The sequence below is a fragment of the Labrus bergylta genome, chromosome 4 (assembly GCF_963930695.1).
Source record: "Labrus bergylta chromosome 4, fLabBer1.1, whole genome shotgun sequence".
Taxonomy (NCBI): domain Eukaryota; kingdom Metazoa; phylum Chordata; class Actinopteri; order Labriformes; family Labridae; genus Labrus; species Labrus bergylta.
This window is the reverse complement of record NC_089198.1, coordinates 25,288,627-25,305,250: the sequence shown is the minus strand read 5'-3', so window position 1 is coordinate 25,305,250 and position 16,624 is coordinate 25,288,627. Positions and strand designations below refer to the sequence as shown.

Sequence of the window (16,624 nt, the reverse complement as noted above, 5' to 3'; positions counted from 1 at the left end):
TGAACTTCTCCTTTATGCAACACTAACAGTAATTGCAGAAGACTGCTCAGTAACTTTTGCTTCACACCAGTTGATCTAGCATGTCAAGTATTCAGACAACAATGACCAGGTTACATTTAGCACCTCTTTTCTGAGGGGAAGTCTTCACTTGTTAGTCAAGCTCTGTATCATAAGCTCTTTGTTTGGGACTACAGAAGTCTGACCAAATGGAAGTTGTGAGCTGTGACATGCAGTGCATTTTCATGCTTATTTAGCAACAGGAAATAATATTAGATTAGAATGAGGGTCAAGAAAAATTTGTACTGCCAATTGTCTGTCACAACAAAGACTGTGGGTCGTTTTTGTTTGCTGCAAATGGGTATTCTAATTTTACATGTCTACCATTTGCAGAGTGTAATTAACTGACACTGATATAATACAGTATAATCAGAATTTAAACAGACAGGAAGGGAAACCACTGGCAAGTACATCCGTCAAGGTGCAACTCTCCGCAAAGCCAGAGATGTCCTGATTTATGAGTTTGTGTATGGGGAAATGTGTCTGTGTACATTTTAAACTTAATTTATTTCACCATTAAGGGGGATAAATTCAGATGTACTGAATGGTATAAATAAATTAGAATATTTTTAATATTAGAATCCTTAAGGCATTCAAATAGTTTCAACTGTATTGAGACTTTATAGGTTAGTACAAATAGACACTTGTGCTCTGAATTTGGGTGCTTAGCTCCCTCATAGCACTTCAATCCAGAGTGAAGATCAGAATCCCTCACCTGAAGCCAAACTTGTCCATAGCAATGGCAAAGTGTCTCGGCTGGTCGTAGCAGTGGTAGAGGTTGCGGTCGTCCATTGGGATCAGGTCTACGTCGCTGAAGATGAAGCAGTCGTACTCTGCCTCCTTCAGAGCCTCCGTGTAGCCAACATTCAACAGTTTAGCTCGGTTGAAGGTTTCCTCACCCAACTGTAAAAAAAACAAAACAACACAAAATAGTTCATCAGTTCATTGTTCACACACGGACGAGGAGTGTGTTATTTGTTTGAAAAATTGGCGTAATCTGAAAAACAAATCAGGATGTGCAATATACAACGGAGGATTAGGGCCACGTTACAAAAAAATAATAATTTAAATTTACGAGATTAAAGTCGTAAATTTCTGAGTTTAATCTCGTAAATGAGGTTCGAGACCAGCCTGCGCAAAAATTATTAAAGTAGAACTCTTAAAGTCTTTAAAGAATAAAAGAATAAAGTCGTTATTTTAGTCTATATCATTAGTCTATATAAGAGCAGCAGCATCCTGTTCTCAAATGACAAACATGCAGCGTCTTGTCCTAACGGTTTCACTAATAAGGAAATAGGCTACTTCCTTGTGTAGTCGGTAAAAACAGTTGGTTCAAGAGAAGTTTTCACTTCAACTTGTAAGACCTTGTTTATCTGTAAAATGATGAACAGGACACAAACTGGCTCTGCACATGAGACACTTCAACAAGGGAGACCGATAACAGACACAAATAGTTGTGTTGGGGCTTTACTTATGCAGATATGAAACTACACATGCTTTTGGCACATCATCATCTTCACATTGTCATAAAATATCAGCACCCTGAAAAGAAACTGCAAGAAACTGTGGCTATTCCGAAGAAAGAACCACATTGCTTGCTAGAACAAGGTATCTAAATGAAAAAGAGAAAATAATTTCTGCCAAGAACTATAAAAAGGCTGTTTTGAGTAAATCTGGATGCTGTGTGATATGGTGCAGAAGCTACCGGCATTTGTAAATTATGAATGTATAGAAAGCAGATATAAAAATGCTAAAGGCACTGTTAGAATAAACAGAGAGAATGAGTCAGACCAAGCCAAAAGAGGTCAGGTTCAGATCAAAGGTTTTTTTTTTTCTGAGAAAAGATTGCTTTCCTCAAACAGAAATATATCTGCTTTTGGGTCTGTTGCACATTAAAGAAAAGTTCAAGTCTATTTCAACATTTTTTTTGTTTACTCCTATAGAAGTAGAATTGGGCTGTGTATGAAAATGTAATCAACTCTAGGTTATAATTACTGCAGAAGGCAGCTAACAGCTTACATGGCTGGCTAGCTGCCTCACAGGCTACGACCTGTGTTAAAAAACAGTTATCAGCGGGGCTACTTTCTGTGTTTATGTTTGATTTGATTTGCGCAAGACAATAATAAACTTCTACAAGAAGTTTAGCAGTTTCTGTCTCAAAAATGTTTCATAGTCTTAATCCCTAACCGTTACCACAAATTAAGTGTTAGCATGATGATGTAGTCCAACAGCTTCTATTCATAAAGATAATAATAGATAAAAAAAAATACCATAAAGTCCCTGTAACACAGCCAAAAAACATTTAGCCAACCATTAGTTCATCTGTTGACGTAGATTCATGCTGTATTTTAAACACTCAATGTCTGTAATTACTGCTGACTGCAGATGTTAGCTTGCTAGCTAGCCAACTAAACAGCCGGCTAATGGCCCTTAATACATTTAAACATCTCTGGCATGACGACACATCTGACTGAAGAGGATTTTATTTATTTGGATTGCATGCAAATAAGGTGATGTAGATTATATCACATCTTAAATGATAAATTAAAATTCACATTGAAATTCACATTCTAACACTAACAACATGCTACCTACACATAAAAAAAAGAACATGTTCAAAAACACAGGTTTAAAAAAGTGCTTTGACACAAAAGCGGAAGCAACATTAGAACAAAGCAGAAGGACCCAAACACAAAAGAACCAAAGAAACCCAAAAAACAAAGACAACAAATGAACCAAGCAGCAAAAGAACCCAAACAACAAAATACCCAACCAGTGTAATTAAACCACACATCACAGGATCATCATAGGACCTATCATAAGAACCTAGGCAACACCAGAACCCTACAGTAACACAAGTATCTGTATCTGAGAAAGACACACATGATAACAAAGAGGAAAAGGGTTCATAACGGCCAAAATTGTTTAAAATAAGCTCCAGGCTGAAATGGAAGAGAATTTCCTTGGAGGTCAGTTTTTATCTCTTCATGCAGCATGAAATTATATGTGTGTTGACCCCAAGAGAGTCGACTGCTGCAGCGAAATGCATCTGTTTTTCTGTCCCTGCATGGCCCAGGTTCAACACTATGGCTAAGATAAATGCATTATTGCAGAGCAGCACAGCAATGGAAGATAGCTGAAGTTAATTCATATGACAGATATAAATTCCATAATGCAAAAGTCACTGTACTTTATGTCTCTCTCTGTAGAGACTTTCTGAAACCGCTGGCTCATTCGAAGCCAAGTCCATGTCAAACTGCAGGGAGGTCAGCAAGAAGGAAGTGAAGCTACTGTGCAGCATGACACTCTATGGCACAGACCGTGGCAGTCCATGCTCATCATATGTTCTCTGAGAATATTCTAGTGAGAACAGTGAATAAAGCCAGGAAGAGGACAGAGAGAAATGGATGTGCTGTCCAGGGGGAAGATAAAAATTCAAAGCCTTTGTACTTTCAGTACCTGGTACATGCGTTAACATACTGAATCATCAGGAAGATTTTCCCTCGGGGCACAATTTAATTCACTTAGTAAATGTGATTCCATTTATCTTAGCACAAAGGGGCTCAAGTCCCTGAGCAAGTATACAAGTATAATCTTATATGCACTGTAGCATCAGCCAGCACAACAATGGAAGCTCCTATGGGGTCAGCGGCTGCTTCTGTATATTGTTTAAAAAAAGCAGCAGAGAAATTAAATGTACTAATATGGTTAAAAGAAAAAAAAAAACACACTATCAACTGAAATTATTAAATCAAAATGAAATCGTTAATGTCAGAACACTTAGAAGCAAAATATTGAGACAAATAATCAGCAAAAAAGCAGAATGGTTGAAATTGAAATCAAAACTTTTTCCTGGATTATTTAGAGGCAAATTAGATATACCGTAAAACTTCAAAGAAAAGCTGATCCCAAATTAAGGCCCAGTCTCTTTTACTAGCCTGGTGTTGCTGAACGTTTTCCCAAATAAAGGCAGGTCTCAGTTACGGTATTTACAATATGTGTAAAATGTTGCACAATCTGCCTTTAACTGTGAACAAAAAAGGTTTTTAATGAGGCAAAATCTAAGGAACTACATTTAACACAATGGGTAAAGAAAATACTGTTTGTATGCAGGGTTGGAAATTAGATATCCAAGTGAAAAACTAGTAAGCACACTCTCAGTACTGAAATAAGGTTTAAAAGTAGAGTGGCAAAATTCTTTACACCTTTGATTTACTACTTCTTATTGTTGTTTGATGGATAAAATGATTTATAGATGTCTCAGAAGCAACTGCAGACTGGATACACGTGTATACATGACATTCCTAAATTCATTGAACTAAGTAAGAGTTCACTTTCCTGTCGTAAAATTAACCCTCACAGTGAGCAACCAAGAAATGTACTGTATTTACACGGGAAATAAGCCTCCATTTATGATGACTGTGATGTGGAGTTTCATGTAAATCTGACTAGTGTGGCACTGTTAAGTACTTATGTAAAAATCTCTGAGATGTGAGCGGTCCCACATGACAAGATTACATTTGTTTATGTAAATGAGAATTGGTCCCAGTGCAAAGCTTCATCCCTCATATCGTGATAAAAAAGGACTCCCCAGTTGGATGAATGCCTGAGTACCATCAGCAGAACAATGAACCACGGGTACAGGGTTTGCTGCAGTCACATATGCTTTTGTCATTAGGGAAAACCTCCCACTTATGAGAGCATAAAAAAAACAATCTAAGAGGTGATTAATGCATCCGCTGCCTCTCACTCTCACTGCTCACAATAGAGTTAATTTATCTGTCTTTCTGGAGGTACACTTGCATCCATACATGTGCATTATCAGCTCGGACTGACCGTAAATCAAGTACAATGTGTAATCCTCCTGGTAAACCCACTAATACCTGGGATTTGAGCGCATAATCCCCTGTGCAGGTAACAAAAATAAAATCTATTGTCACAAATCCACTGGGGCTGAAAATATCAGCTGAAGTGGTCCTCTGTCTATTTTTGAACAACAGTCAGATCATAAGGATAGAAAAAAATCATGAGGTCAGAAAAGCAAAATATGACCAATGTAAGCTCTGACTTCAGGGCAGAAAGTTCAGCTACTGATATGAAAGGACAATTGAGTTTTTGACAAAAGCATTCAGTTGTTTTTTGGAAAGAAAATAATTCATTTTTGTTTAAAAGTAATCAGTGTTTCGATTTAATGGCATCTTTGCACATCATGTTTTTAATTATCCTGGACTACTTCTGATCATGAATTTTTACACGCAATCCAATAAATCATCTTGAGGCTATAGTAAGTAAATGTTCCTAAAATAAAGATGTTAGGACAATTTATATGTTGATATAAGTATGAGCCACTTATATTACAAATGATAAGATTAAGATTAAGATTAAGATTTACTTTATTGATCCCGCAAAGGGAAAGACAAATTTTTACATTTTAAGTCTAATGGATTTGCATCCTGATTTTTTTTTGTTAACCTTACCAATTATTTAAAATGTTGTAAATTAGAGAAATTATGTGATTGGTTGAAACTTGAGGCTTTACGCCTTTACCACTTCCTAGTTGCTTAAATAGAAATTGCATCATGCTGATCATGGTAGGTTTGGAATTTGTTTTTCTACTTCAAAAATGTATTGTGTATTCAGATTCAGAGTTGGCTGCAGTCTGGAGTATTTTGTGTGTTTGACACAAATCTTTACAAGCCCATACTAAAAGTCAAATGAAAAATGTTAATTTACAAGATCTGTTTAATATCTGTATCTTATACATTCTAACAACAGCTTAGAGTTGTATTTCGAGTTAAAATAAAGGAATTGAATATAACATCATGTATAACATCAGCAAGAATACCAACATTTTTCAGAATACATGATGATTCCTACACAGTCGTAGTCATTTTGTCGGGAGCACAAGAAGAAGTAAGGCAGCGTTCATGGACGATCAACATCAGACTTGTTGGACGGAGGACAGCTGTTCTTTACTAATAATCAAATGCAAGGCAACAATTCCCTAAACCAGAGTTATCAAATTGTTAAACTCAGTTATTGTTTTTTAAAAAGTGCTCTTCAAAGTTATTTTATACTAGAACAAAACATACAGTTTTTCATCCGATTTCTTTTTTTTTAAATATAATCATTTTGTGAGACTTTTTTTTTTTTTATAGATTATTTGTTTTTCCGCCCTCTGCAAAAAGTTCACAAAGTTTAACTTCTGAAGTGAAGTTGTTGTTGTTTTAGAGCTGCGAGCTACAATCAATACAGATGGAGAGTCTAATTTAATTTTAAATATATGCATTTGTTTGTGTTTGAGAGACAGAAACAAGGAGTCAGGGACTGCAGGGGACAGGAAGATGAGATTCTCTGCTTCGTAGCTCTCTGCGGGAAAGCCAATATAATTTTCCAAAAAAAGCAAGCCCTCTTTGTTCTCCAAAACCCATTAAGCCTCCTAAACCCATTAAGTTATAGTGCGGCCATTGTTCATTATTTTAATAAGACATCTGTGTATGAACCTCACAGCATGTCCACTTTATTTGGCTCTACATCTTTAATAATCACCTGATGCCACGAAGGAGTTTACATCACTTGCAGGATGTAACTGACACCTGGCCATCTGGTTTATGTGTGTATGTAGCGTCACATACGTAATCAGTAGAGGTGGGAGAAAAAAATCAATTTATGTAAAAATCAAGATACTTCTCTTCTTAGATTTAAAATCAATTCATAACTTCCAGAAAACTTTTTTTGGCTAATCAGTCACTCACTTCTAATTGCTAAGGCTAGCTCTTTAACTCAGTAGGATGCCAAAATAAATTCAGCCAGTATCACAGATGACTGGAGTGGACCTTGAAGAATGTAAATAGACTTTGAATCCACTGATCAATGGATCCAGAATCGTTTTGAATCAAAAATCGACTCTGAATTGAATCATGACCACAAGAATCGAATTGAATCGTGAGACAACCAAAGGTTCCCAGCCCCAGCATCACTTTTTAAGAGTGGTTTTCGTAGCATGACTTATGTAGCATAGCATCTCTAGTAATGACACAGGTGTATCATCATTTCAACACTTTTGTTGAAACATTTTTGTAGCATCACTGACACTTAAATAGTTTAACACAATTAGCATCGCTAACATACATCACTTATGTAATGTGACTTATGCAGCTTCAAACGAAAAACTAACGAAACTACCGTACCTAAATTTAACACACACCAATCTTATTTTTAAACTTAAGCAAGTAGTTTTGGTGCCTAGATCAAATCTAACTTTGAAGTACATTTACCTCATGTTTAGCAAGTTTTCACTATACCAATATGAGGAGCTGTTTACTGACATCAACGAGGCATTTTCTAAGGAAATGCATCTTTGTGCTGTAGAAGAAGTTAGTGGCAATAAACCAATACATGCATAGGAGTTGGTGGACTTAATGTAATATGTATAACACATATTCAATATATTCTCAAACTTAAATAAAAGTGCTATTTGTCTCACAATATAAAGTGACCAGAGGTTACATGGAGGAGGATAGAGCCGTCTTCCACTATGTTCAAATCAGTCCATCTTCCACCCCCACAGTGTTGAGTTTTTATTTTATTTCAAATATTATCTTTTTTATTTTGTTGACAGGTCTTGCAGGCTCTGCATTTGTCCTTCTTCCTGACCAAAATCCTTTACCATTTTCTTTTTCACCCAGAATGCACCGGAAAGGACTGTTCAGCCACGATTTGCCTACTGAGGCCCACAGGGGACAGTGAAACTGTTCATGTGTGAATATTTGACAAATAAACAGATTACACGTTGACAGGGTGAAAAGCAGAAAGGGGACTCCAATTTAGCAGAGGGCGATTTTTTGGCTCCTCATTTGCAATTTCACAGGCATCTTTTAGCTTTCAAGGACATTTCTGCTCCATTAATTTTTTATCTGGCTGTACAAAATGCAGGGTGCATATGCGTTTGAGCGTGTGGTCTCAGCCTTGTATAAATGAGTTTACTGACAAGTGTGAGAAGAAAGTGTGTGACAAATAGTTTTCCTCCCAGTCAGGCCTCTTCCTATTCAACATCACGATATTTGGAGGACATATCCAAAAATAAAAAAAATGATAACAAGTTCCTGACAAAGATGTTCAACTGGTAGAAAACTCCAGCACTAATCAAATTGTCTGACAGCGGCCCTTACTTTGATAATGCATCTTGTCACATTTGTCAGATAATTTGTTCTTAAACCATACATGTCCCCATTGCAGATTTGGTTTTGCATGCCGACCAACAATGGGCGAAAATCTCTTAAAATGAAGGATCTCCTTTCACACACCTTTGACTCATGGCTGATTTTACATATTGACAAAGGCAGCCTTAAAAGGAGATGTGTCTACGACTGGTTAAACTGTTGCACCAGCACAGATCTCCACTGCACCACCAGCAGTTTATAAGTGGGGTCAAGTGCAGAGAGCAGCTGGGAAAGGAGACCTCTGACTAAAAAAACCGCTGGGGTGAATCACTGGCTTCCTGGGGAAAATACAGTGGGGGTAATTGAATGGAAAACGCTCATCATCTTCCATCAAGGTGTCCAGTTAGTCCACTGCAGCTCACTGACTGACAGCAGGAAACTGCGGTGGGGAACACTCCCTGTTGTGGTTGTTGGCAGCTCCCCGTTATGTGTTCAACAGTGTGTGTGAGGCAAGGTGGCGCTGGAAGAGTTGTGAGATTTGGAAATGAGATCCGGACCATCTGGAGCTTGTTATCAACACCAATGAAATCGATAATTAACCATCAAAACAAGCCTGCAGACAAAAGTGACTCTGCAAATAAAAAAAAAAAAAAAAAAAAAAAGGAACTGCCACCAGAGTTTTCAGAGTTCTTCTGAAATATGCATGTAGCCAATATGTCAGCTCTGTTTTACGGCTCGAGGTGCATGCAAAACTTTTTGAAAAAGATACACTGACTGAGTGTGAGATAATATCCCTATGCACACATCTGTCAAATGTGATGGAGAGTGGAAATCACGCCTGCTTTAGAAATTTGGTCTAATGTGTCTGGAAAACAACAGTTGCTCACTTACCCTGAAGGTAATAGAGGCACCTTTCAACACTTCCAGTTTTATTTCAACAAAACAGGAAACCCTAAAGGCAACACTCTACAAAGTTAGATTGAATTTATTTTGGTAAAGCATCAGCTACTGTACTATTGCAAAAAAAACCCATTGCTGATACGTTCTTGAGCAATCTCGCTCATTACGGTCACCACCGCAGACGAAGCAGTGGGAGCAATTTGGGGTTAAGTGTCTTACCCAAGGACACATCAGACATGCAGCTGCAGGAGCTGGGGATCAAACCCCGACCTTCCGGTTTAGAGACGACCAACTCTACCACTGAGCCACAGTATGTTATACTTTCTATTTCAGATCTTTTCAGTGAAGGTATATGATGATATGTGAGCGGAAAAAAAATGAAATAAAGGAGGAGATTTTAAGTACTTTTTATATTCATATTAGAGCTCTAATACAGACACTCATCCATGCTCATTTTTTTTTACATCTGAGGACATTATGACGTGCTAGTTAACCTCACTAGCATGACTTTGGACTGTGTGAGAAAGCGGGTGAACACATGCAGACACAGAGAGAACATGGGGTTCAGATTCTTACTGTGAGGAGACTGTGTTTTCCACTTGACTCAGATGAGAGTGTATTTTTACATAAACACATAATATAAGAAAAACATGTTTCAATAAATATGTTCAAGACAAGACACTCAGGAGGATGTGTTTTTTATTTTCTTCTTTTGAATGAAAGAAAAGGGAACGAGTGATATGGGACTCTTCCCAGGGTGCCCCTGAACACGGCCTTTGACAGAACAATCTCGCTCTACAGGAGTTTTTATTACATCAAATTGCGGGAGTGAGACACATGTACAATTCCAAGATATCTTAGCAAACAGCATGTGCTGATAGGGATGAAATGATATGATTGAAAACTAACTCAGGACAACAACTAAATGACTTAGATGAGATGTACTGCCATTTCCTGGGTTGATCAATTTGGCTCTAATTCAAACACTTTGCAACCAAACTATAATCAATATGTGAGAGGAATAATGTAGTTGAATTACGAGAAGAGGAAATAACTTTAAAAGGCCTACAGCAACACGGTATCAAAGAAATAAACATTTCCATGATCTAATTGAATTTGCCTCCTCTTTGCCCTTCTACGCTCACATCTTTCATCCTTGCCTCCTTCCTTCACTTCCTGCTCTCATGTCATCACTTACATTTTTTTTTTTTTGTCTCTGCTCCTCTCATGCTTCTCGCTCTTCCCCTTCTGTCTCTGCAGTAATCTGGTCAGTGTCAGCCTCTCTCTCTCTACATGCCCTCTGAAAACCAATTAACCCTATCAGCCGTATCTGAGTATCACCAGATAAATCCTTTGCTGCTCCCTCTGACAGCGTGTGTGAGCTACTGTGTGTGGGAGACTGACTGACTGACTGACTTTGTCCCAGTGTTCTCAGCCTACACACACAAACATTCACATTCTGGAGATGGATTTGGCCAGTGCTCTACCTGAATGATTGTTACCACGACAGCGAGTCTGTGTGTGTTTTTTTTTTTTTTTTTTTTTTTTTGCGAAAGTCTGAGTGTCCTCGTGTTCTGTGTGTTTGTGTGTGTGTGTGTGTGTGTGTGTGTGTGTGTGTGTGTGTGTGTGTGTGTGTGTGTGTGTGTGTGTGTGTGTGTGTGTGAGTGAAAGGGTTTATCAGTCTCCTGCAGATAGGCGGTGGTGGGGCCTCTCATATTATCATTTTGCCGGTCAGTCAGTCCGGGGGAGAGAGACCACAGGAGGAGAGAGATTTCACCTTATCTGACTTAATTCTTCAGCATCCTGGGAAATTGGCATAAAAATTCATATCCAGACATATTGTGACAAAAGTCCAGGCTATTCTCAAACTGTATGGACTGCAAAGCACAAAGACGGTCTCTTTTGAAAGCTACCAATCTATAGTTTCAGAATGTGTTGAAACCCTTCCAAATATTATGAAAACCTGCGACCTGCAGATGATATAATGTGGGGCTTTGTCACAGTTTGGCTTAAAAACCGTCTTCCTGCTTTCAGGATGCGAGGTCTTCATCGAAGCAGCATAATATTCTCATGACCAGAAACTCATTGGCTACAAGAAACATCAGTCATCAGCACTGTCGCGAGCAACTGGCTGGGGGGAAGAGACGTCAGAATAGGGGCAGACACCTACCTTTCAACTCAGGCTCTCATTGGTTATTCATGTGAATAACAGTGAATGGAAGCTTCTAATTGGTCAGATGAGGTGTCATTTGAGAGCTTTGAGTGTGGTCGCCATGTTGATGTCTCAGAAGCAGAGAAAAGTGATTCACTTTATGAAATATTACCGAAGTACAGTCAGATCTCCTATGGGTTGGACATTGAATTGAATGTGTGTGATTTGGGTCTATTGTGTGTGTCCATACAGTATGAGCATTGGTGTTTAGAACACACTGAAAATGACCTCCCCAAAAGAGTAGGCCCAATTGTTTCAATTATTATGTCATTAGTATGGTGAAATTGTGTATTTATTTTGTTCTTTAGCCAAACATACAAGACATGAAGTGAAATAAACGTCGTTCAAACGTTCATTACACTTGTTAACATGTCCAGCTTACTAGCTTACAAAAGAAAACAATCATTATTTCCAAGTTATATGCCAAACTGTAAGAGAGCATTGACAACATGCTGTCAAGCACAACACTTCTGACTTCTTAAAGAGAAACCTTTCCAGACACACGTTTATATACAGGGTGTTTCTACAGCAGACATCACCGTAGATGGTGAAATAGAAATGTATACTCTTTTGTCTCATGATTTTGTTCAATGCCTCATGGCTAAGGGCACAGTGTGAAACTTTTCCTTACTTGCGTGAAAATGTTCGACTGCTGGTTCCCAACAGGTGATACGAACTATCAGCAACTGTGAGATTCGACCTTAAACTTTTAATTCTCAGGAAACCGAGGCTGAGAAAGAATCAGCTCGAGGAAGAAAGATGAAAGGAATACTGTGTGTGAATTAAAAACGACTTGTCTCTGAGGGTGACCGACGTGGGATGTTTTGTGACTCATGCCGCTATATGTACCAAATGATCATCAAACCTCATACAGTATTCCTCACTCAAATCACCTCAGAGATCCCTTTGCATATGACTGGCTGATGATATAATAGTTCATTAAACTCTTGGAGGACAATTCTCTCTTCGTCATAAAGTTAATTTTGTGGCTTATCTATTCAGGTCCTTCATTTTGGGAAATGATTCTGATCAATCAATTTATTTTTCACGGATGAAATAGCTCTCATTTAGAGACCTGGACATAGCAATAAAAACTCAACTATCTGGGCGGATAAATAGTCAGCAGGATTATTATCATGTTGAACCATGATTATATTAAAAGCCACAGAGCTCATTCATCTAAGACGCTACTAAACCTGCTCTCAAATATGTTTTGTAGACCCTTGAATTCAGTTAATTTCAGTTCAGTTTATTGCCATTTGTAGCATAAAAAACACATTGGAAAACATGTGCAAGAGGTAGACAGTAAAATTGCAGTGTTTCCCCTAGGTTTACAGCGTTGGGGGGGAGGGGACAAGCCGACATGCCGACATAAACACTTGAAGGAATCTTGGTGTTACTCGTGTTACTTTTAATGACAGATGTCCTTTTCTATCGGAAATGACTTCTTTCCCTGATTTCCGACTCTATCCACTATCCTATCCCTACAATAAAGGCACAAAAAGCCCAAAAATATATCTTTAAAAAAAAAAAAAGAGTAATATAATGGTAGGGGAAACACTGAATTGGACAAAGACACAGGACAGTACGTTTAAAAAACTTAATTTGTAAAAGATATGACAATGTAGATCATATCCAACTGGTTTTGTGATTTTTGAGAGACCGGTGTGTGCAAGCCTACATTAATCCATGTCATGCAAACAGGGCGTTTAAGGCCAGCTGTAATATAGTCTATGTAAATTGTCTAAAGTGGCATTCAGGCCTCAATCTATTCCTCTATTTTTGCAGTGGTTTGTTAAGGCAGTATAAGAGCCAAAAGTGTGAGGGTTGGCAATTTCACGGTAGTCCAATTACCTAGCTAACTAAAGCTGATCAAATCTGCCAGCAACAGTTGGCTCTTTAGATGGCAAAATCTTTGGTTGTCAAGAAATGAGAAGTTGCTTTTGTCTACTTTTATCTGACATTAAGGACCTTTAAGTGTTACACATCTCCAAAAGTCAATTTGCCAAAGTTATCACTGTAAACTGAACAAATGTGATGCAAGAAAAGAAAGCCAAACTGTACAGCATCAGGAAGTAAGTAAATGGTCAACTGGGATAAACTACAAATGAACGAAAAGCTATTGTGTTCATCAAAAACCTGCATGGACATTTGTGACTGAATCCACTCGGCCATGCTTTCTTAATAAAAGATGATGATCCCTTCATTTCAGCACCACCTGGGAAACAGCAGGCTCATCAAAGCTTGATTAGATACTGCAGTCAAGCGTGCACACACAAACACAAACACACACACGCCTATGTATATCTAATTCATAACCTTACAGTCTTCAATCATCCTCGCAGCAGCAGCAGCATGTTCCCTGCTTTATGAGAGCTTGGCACACAACACAAAGAGCGAGGAGGGGAGAGCGTGACGGGGTTGGCGTGAGGCCAGAATAACTAATTTGCTGTAATGACTTTCTGGCAGACCAGACGCAGAGGAGCTCCCAAATAAAGCGAGAGGCCTGGCCGCGGCGGGCGGTTCAATTACTATTCCGCCTCAGCGAAGTCAAAAGACGTGGATCAGGGCGACGTCAACACACCAGCTGATGATGATATGCTACTCTGCTGTGCTGAAACAATGAGGCAAGTAATTTGTTGTAAGAACAAGACAGCCCTCCAATAAAAACAGTACTGTAACTTTTGTTTTATTGCAGCGATCTGCACCAGCATGTCCATATGGAAATAAAGACAGTCCAAGGTGTTCTCTTTTAATCCTGGGTTACTGTGTGAAGGGGGTTACTGCTGATGAAATAACATTAAAAAGAGCTTCTTAACATTTAATATAGAGAGCAAAAGGAGTCAGGCGATTCATAATTATCCCTCCCTCTATATGGAACACTGACATATACAGTAAATGTTGTGGTTTTATTCCTAATTAAAGGTTTCGCTGATTTGAAAAGTTCACTGAAAAGGCCAGAAAGTCTCAAGAGACCAAGGCTGAAATAACACTGGGAATGTAAATCTTTGCATAGAGCAGATTTACTGTGCAGCCCTTATTCACATGGACTACTCAAACCTTTTGATATATTTAGTCCGGAATTCAATTCCCATTGGTGCCATGTTTAAAAACTAACTACCTACTACTAACTGTCATGCCCAAATGCCCCATACAGAGGGTCTACTAAATATGAACTTTGAGCTCTAAGAAAATTATTTTTTTAATCATAGTATCACACTAGAATTAGACAATGCACCAGTAAGTAAACCACCTTAAAAAACCACTTTCCATTCAAACATGGTCACCTCTGCAGCCTCTGTGGGCAGATGAGGCCGTTGTGGGCAATGTTTCAAATTAATTAAGCAGCTCTTGCCAAGCACTGCTTAGTAACTTTATTGGATTTTTATTTTTTTTTCGTGCTTAAATTTTATGAAATGTCATATATCTAATTTCATCAATTTATATATGGTAATTTTATTTATTAACATTTTTCAAATTAATTCCCCATCAGATTTTTTCACAACATATAATATATTCTGTACATAGTTACATTAATCATGGTAAAGGAAGGAGAGGGAAGATCCATTTTTTTTCTCATTCTTATATCACATTTTTCACCTGCTTTCACGTGTTCCAGTTAATCATTTCTGCTGCTGTAGGATTTTTGAACTGTTGTCTCTTTATGAAATATCCACAACAGGTACTTACAGCAGCCTTTGGGGGATTCTCTGTTTACAGAATATGTGACAGCTATATGGGACTGAACCCTGCTCATCAGCTGTCATATTGTCATGATTTAGCATTAATCAAGGCATTTAATCTGAAATATGGACGCATAGATAGCTGTGACTTCAATCTGGATTCTGACTGTAAACAAAGGGGACACATGGGGAAGGAAGCCTTGACCAGAAGTCCTTTATCATTGACTGATTGCTTCGCTGGAAGCCCAGGAAAGACGATCGTTGATCCCACAGGATTTATGTCACCAGAAAATAACCAATGGCATCTGGGATTGACTTAATGGTATCCTATAGTGTATATGAGATGAGATGTGTATGTTGTAAATTCCGGAATTGTAAAAGTGCTTTTTGTCTTATTCATTTCATGTTATGTTTGCGGAGCATTAAGATATATTTCTTGTCCAGTTTGTTATGAAACTTAGCAGGAAGGAAGAAGCCATACATTTATGGCGAGGAATCTGATTTGACCAACAAACAAGCAAGACTAAGGACCAAGTAGAAATCTTGTGTTGAGTGCTTACATACATGGTATATCCAGACATATAAAGATGCTGGTACGTGCAGATTTGCAGGTCAGAGTAGACTGAACTGTCAGCTTTGGTCTGCATTTTCCAGAAACCCTTCTAGTTACATTTATTTTTCTTTCCCCTGCTTTTTTGCATCAGCAAACCAGGTCCCTCTACAGTTCCCCTCAGAGTACATGTGTGCATTTTTACAAACCTCAGGGGCTGGATTTTCTTCTTTGCTGTAGCGATATTAAGTAAAAAAAAAAAAAAAAAAAAAGGGTGAAGACTCCACATCTGTGGAAACTCTGTAGCAGAGACACAGGCAGAGAATAGAGAGTGACAAAGCAGAGGACAGTTAGCAGAGCACCGACATGACAGCAAACGTGAGAAACAAACGAGAGAGAGAGAGGGGGGAGAGAGAGAGAGAGGACAGAGGGAGAGAAAGGAGAGAAAAGAGTGACTGGTGCTGAACCAGATACATCAACATGACAGCATAAACCAAAGACGAAGAGAGTCAAAAAATAAAGATGGGCAGAAAGAACAAAAGACTGATGAATGGAGAACAAAGGGAACAGGAGTGAAAAATAGATGGATAGAAAAAGTAAAAAAAAAAAATAAAAAAAAAAAGTGATGATGATGATGACAGAATAGCTGCCAAGAGAAATGACAGAAAAGGTTAGAGCTGCCCTGCAGGAAGTGGCCGGCATGTGTCACTCAGAGAAAAAGCCGACTCATACAGAACAGAACACAAACACACAAGCACACACACACTTAAAAGCTGTCACCTGATGTGCACGCTGACATGCCAGAGGAGAGCGTCGGGGAGGTGAAGGGCAGGGAATCAAACCCACCTGACATTTTGACAAATATGGTGCCAGATGGTTGCTGTGGCTTGTTGCTTTGACCTGCTGTGCCAGACCAGCTCTCACAGACATATGGGGCTCTGGTTGTGACAAAAACAACTGTGATGCTGTAGAAACCAAATGAGGGGTGCTCTCCTGAGAGAGGGAAATCTCTCTCTCTCTCTTTCTCTTTCTCTTTCTCTCTCTCTCTCTGTGGCTGACT

General features: G+C 38.5%; 1 protein-coding gene across 1 annotated transcript in view; it reads right to left on the bottom strand.

Moving 5' to 3' along the window:
• Window positions 1-16,624, bottom strand: part of b4galt2 (UDP-Gal:betaGlcNAc beta 1,4- galactosyltransferase, polypeptide 2) — a 167,882-nt gene that overhangs the window by 38,293 nt on the left and 112,965 nt on the right. Inside the window, exon 5 of the mRNA XM_020635224.3 lies at window positions 773-960. Coding sequence (XP_020490880.1) covers window positions 773-960 — 188 coding nt within the window. The remainder of the gene's footprint in view (window positions 1-772; window positions 961-16,624) is intronic.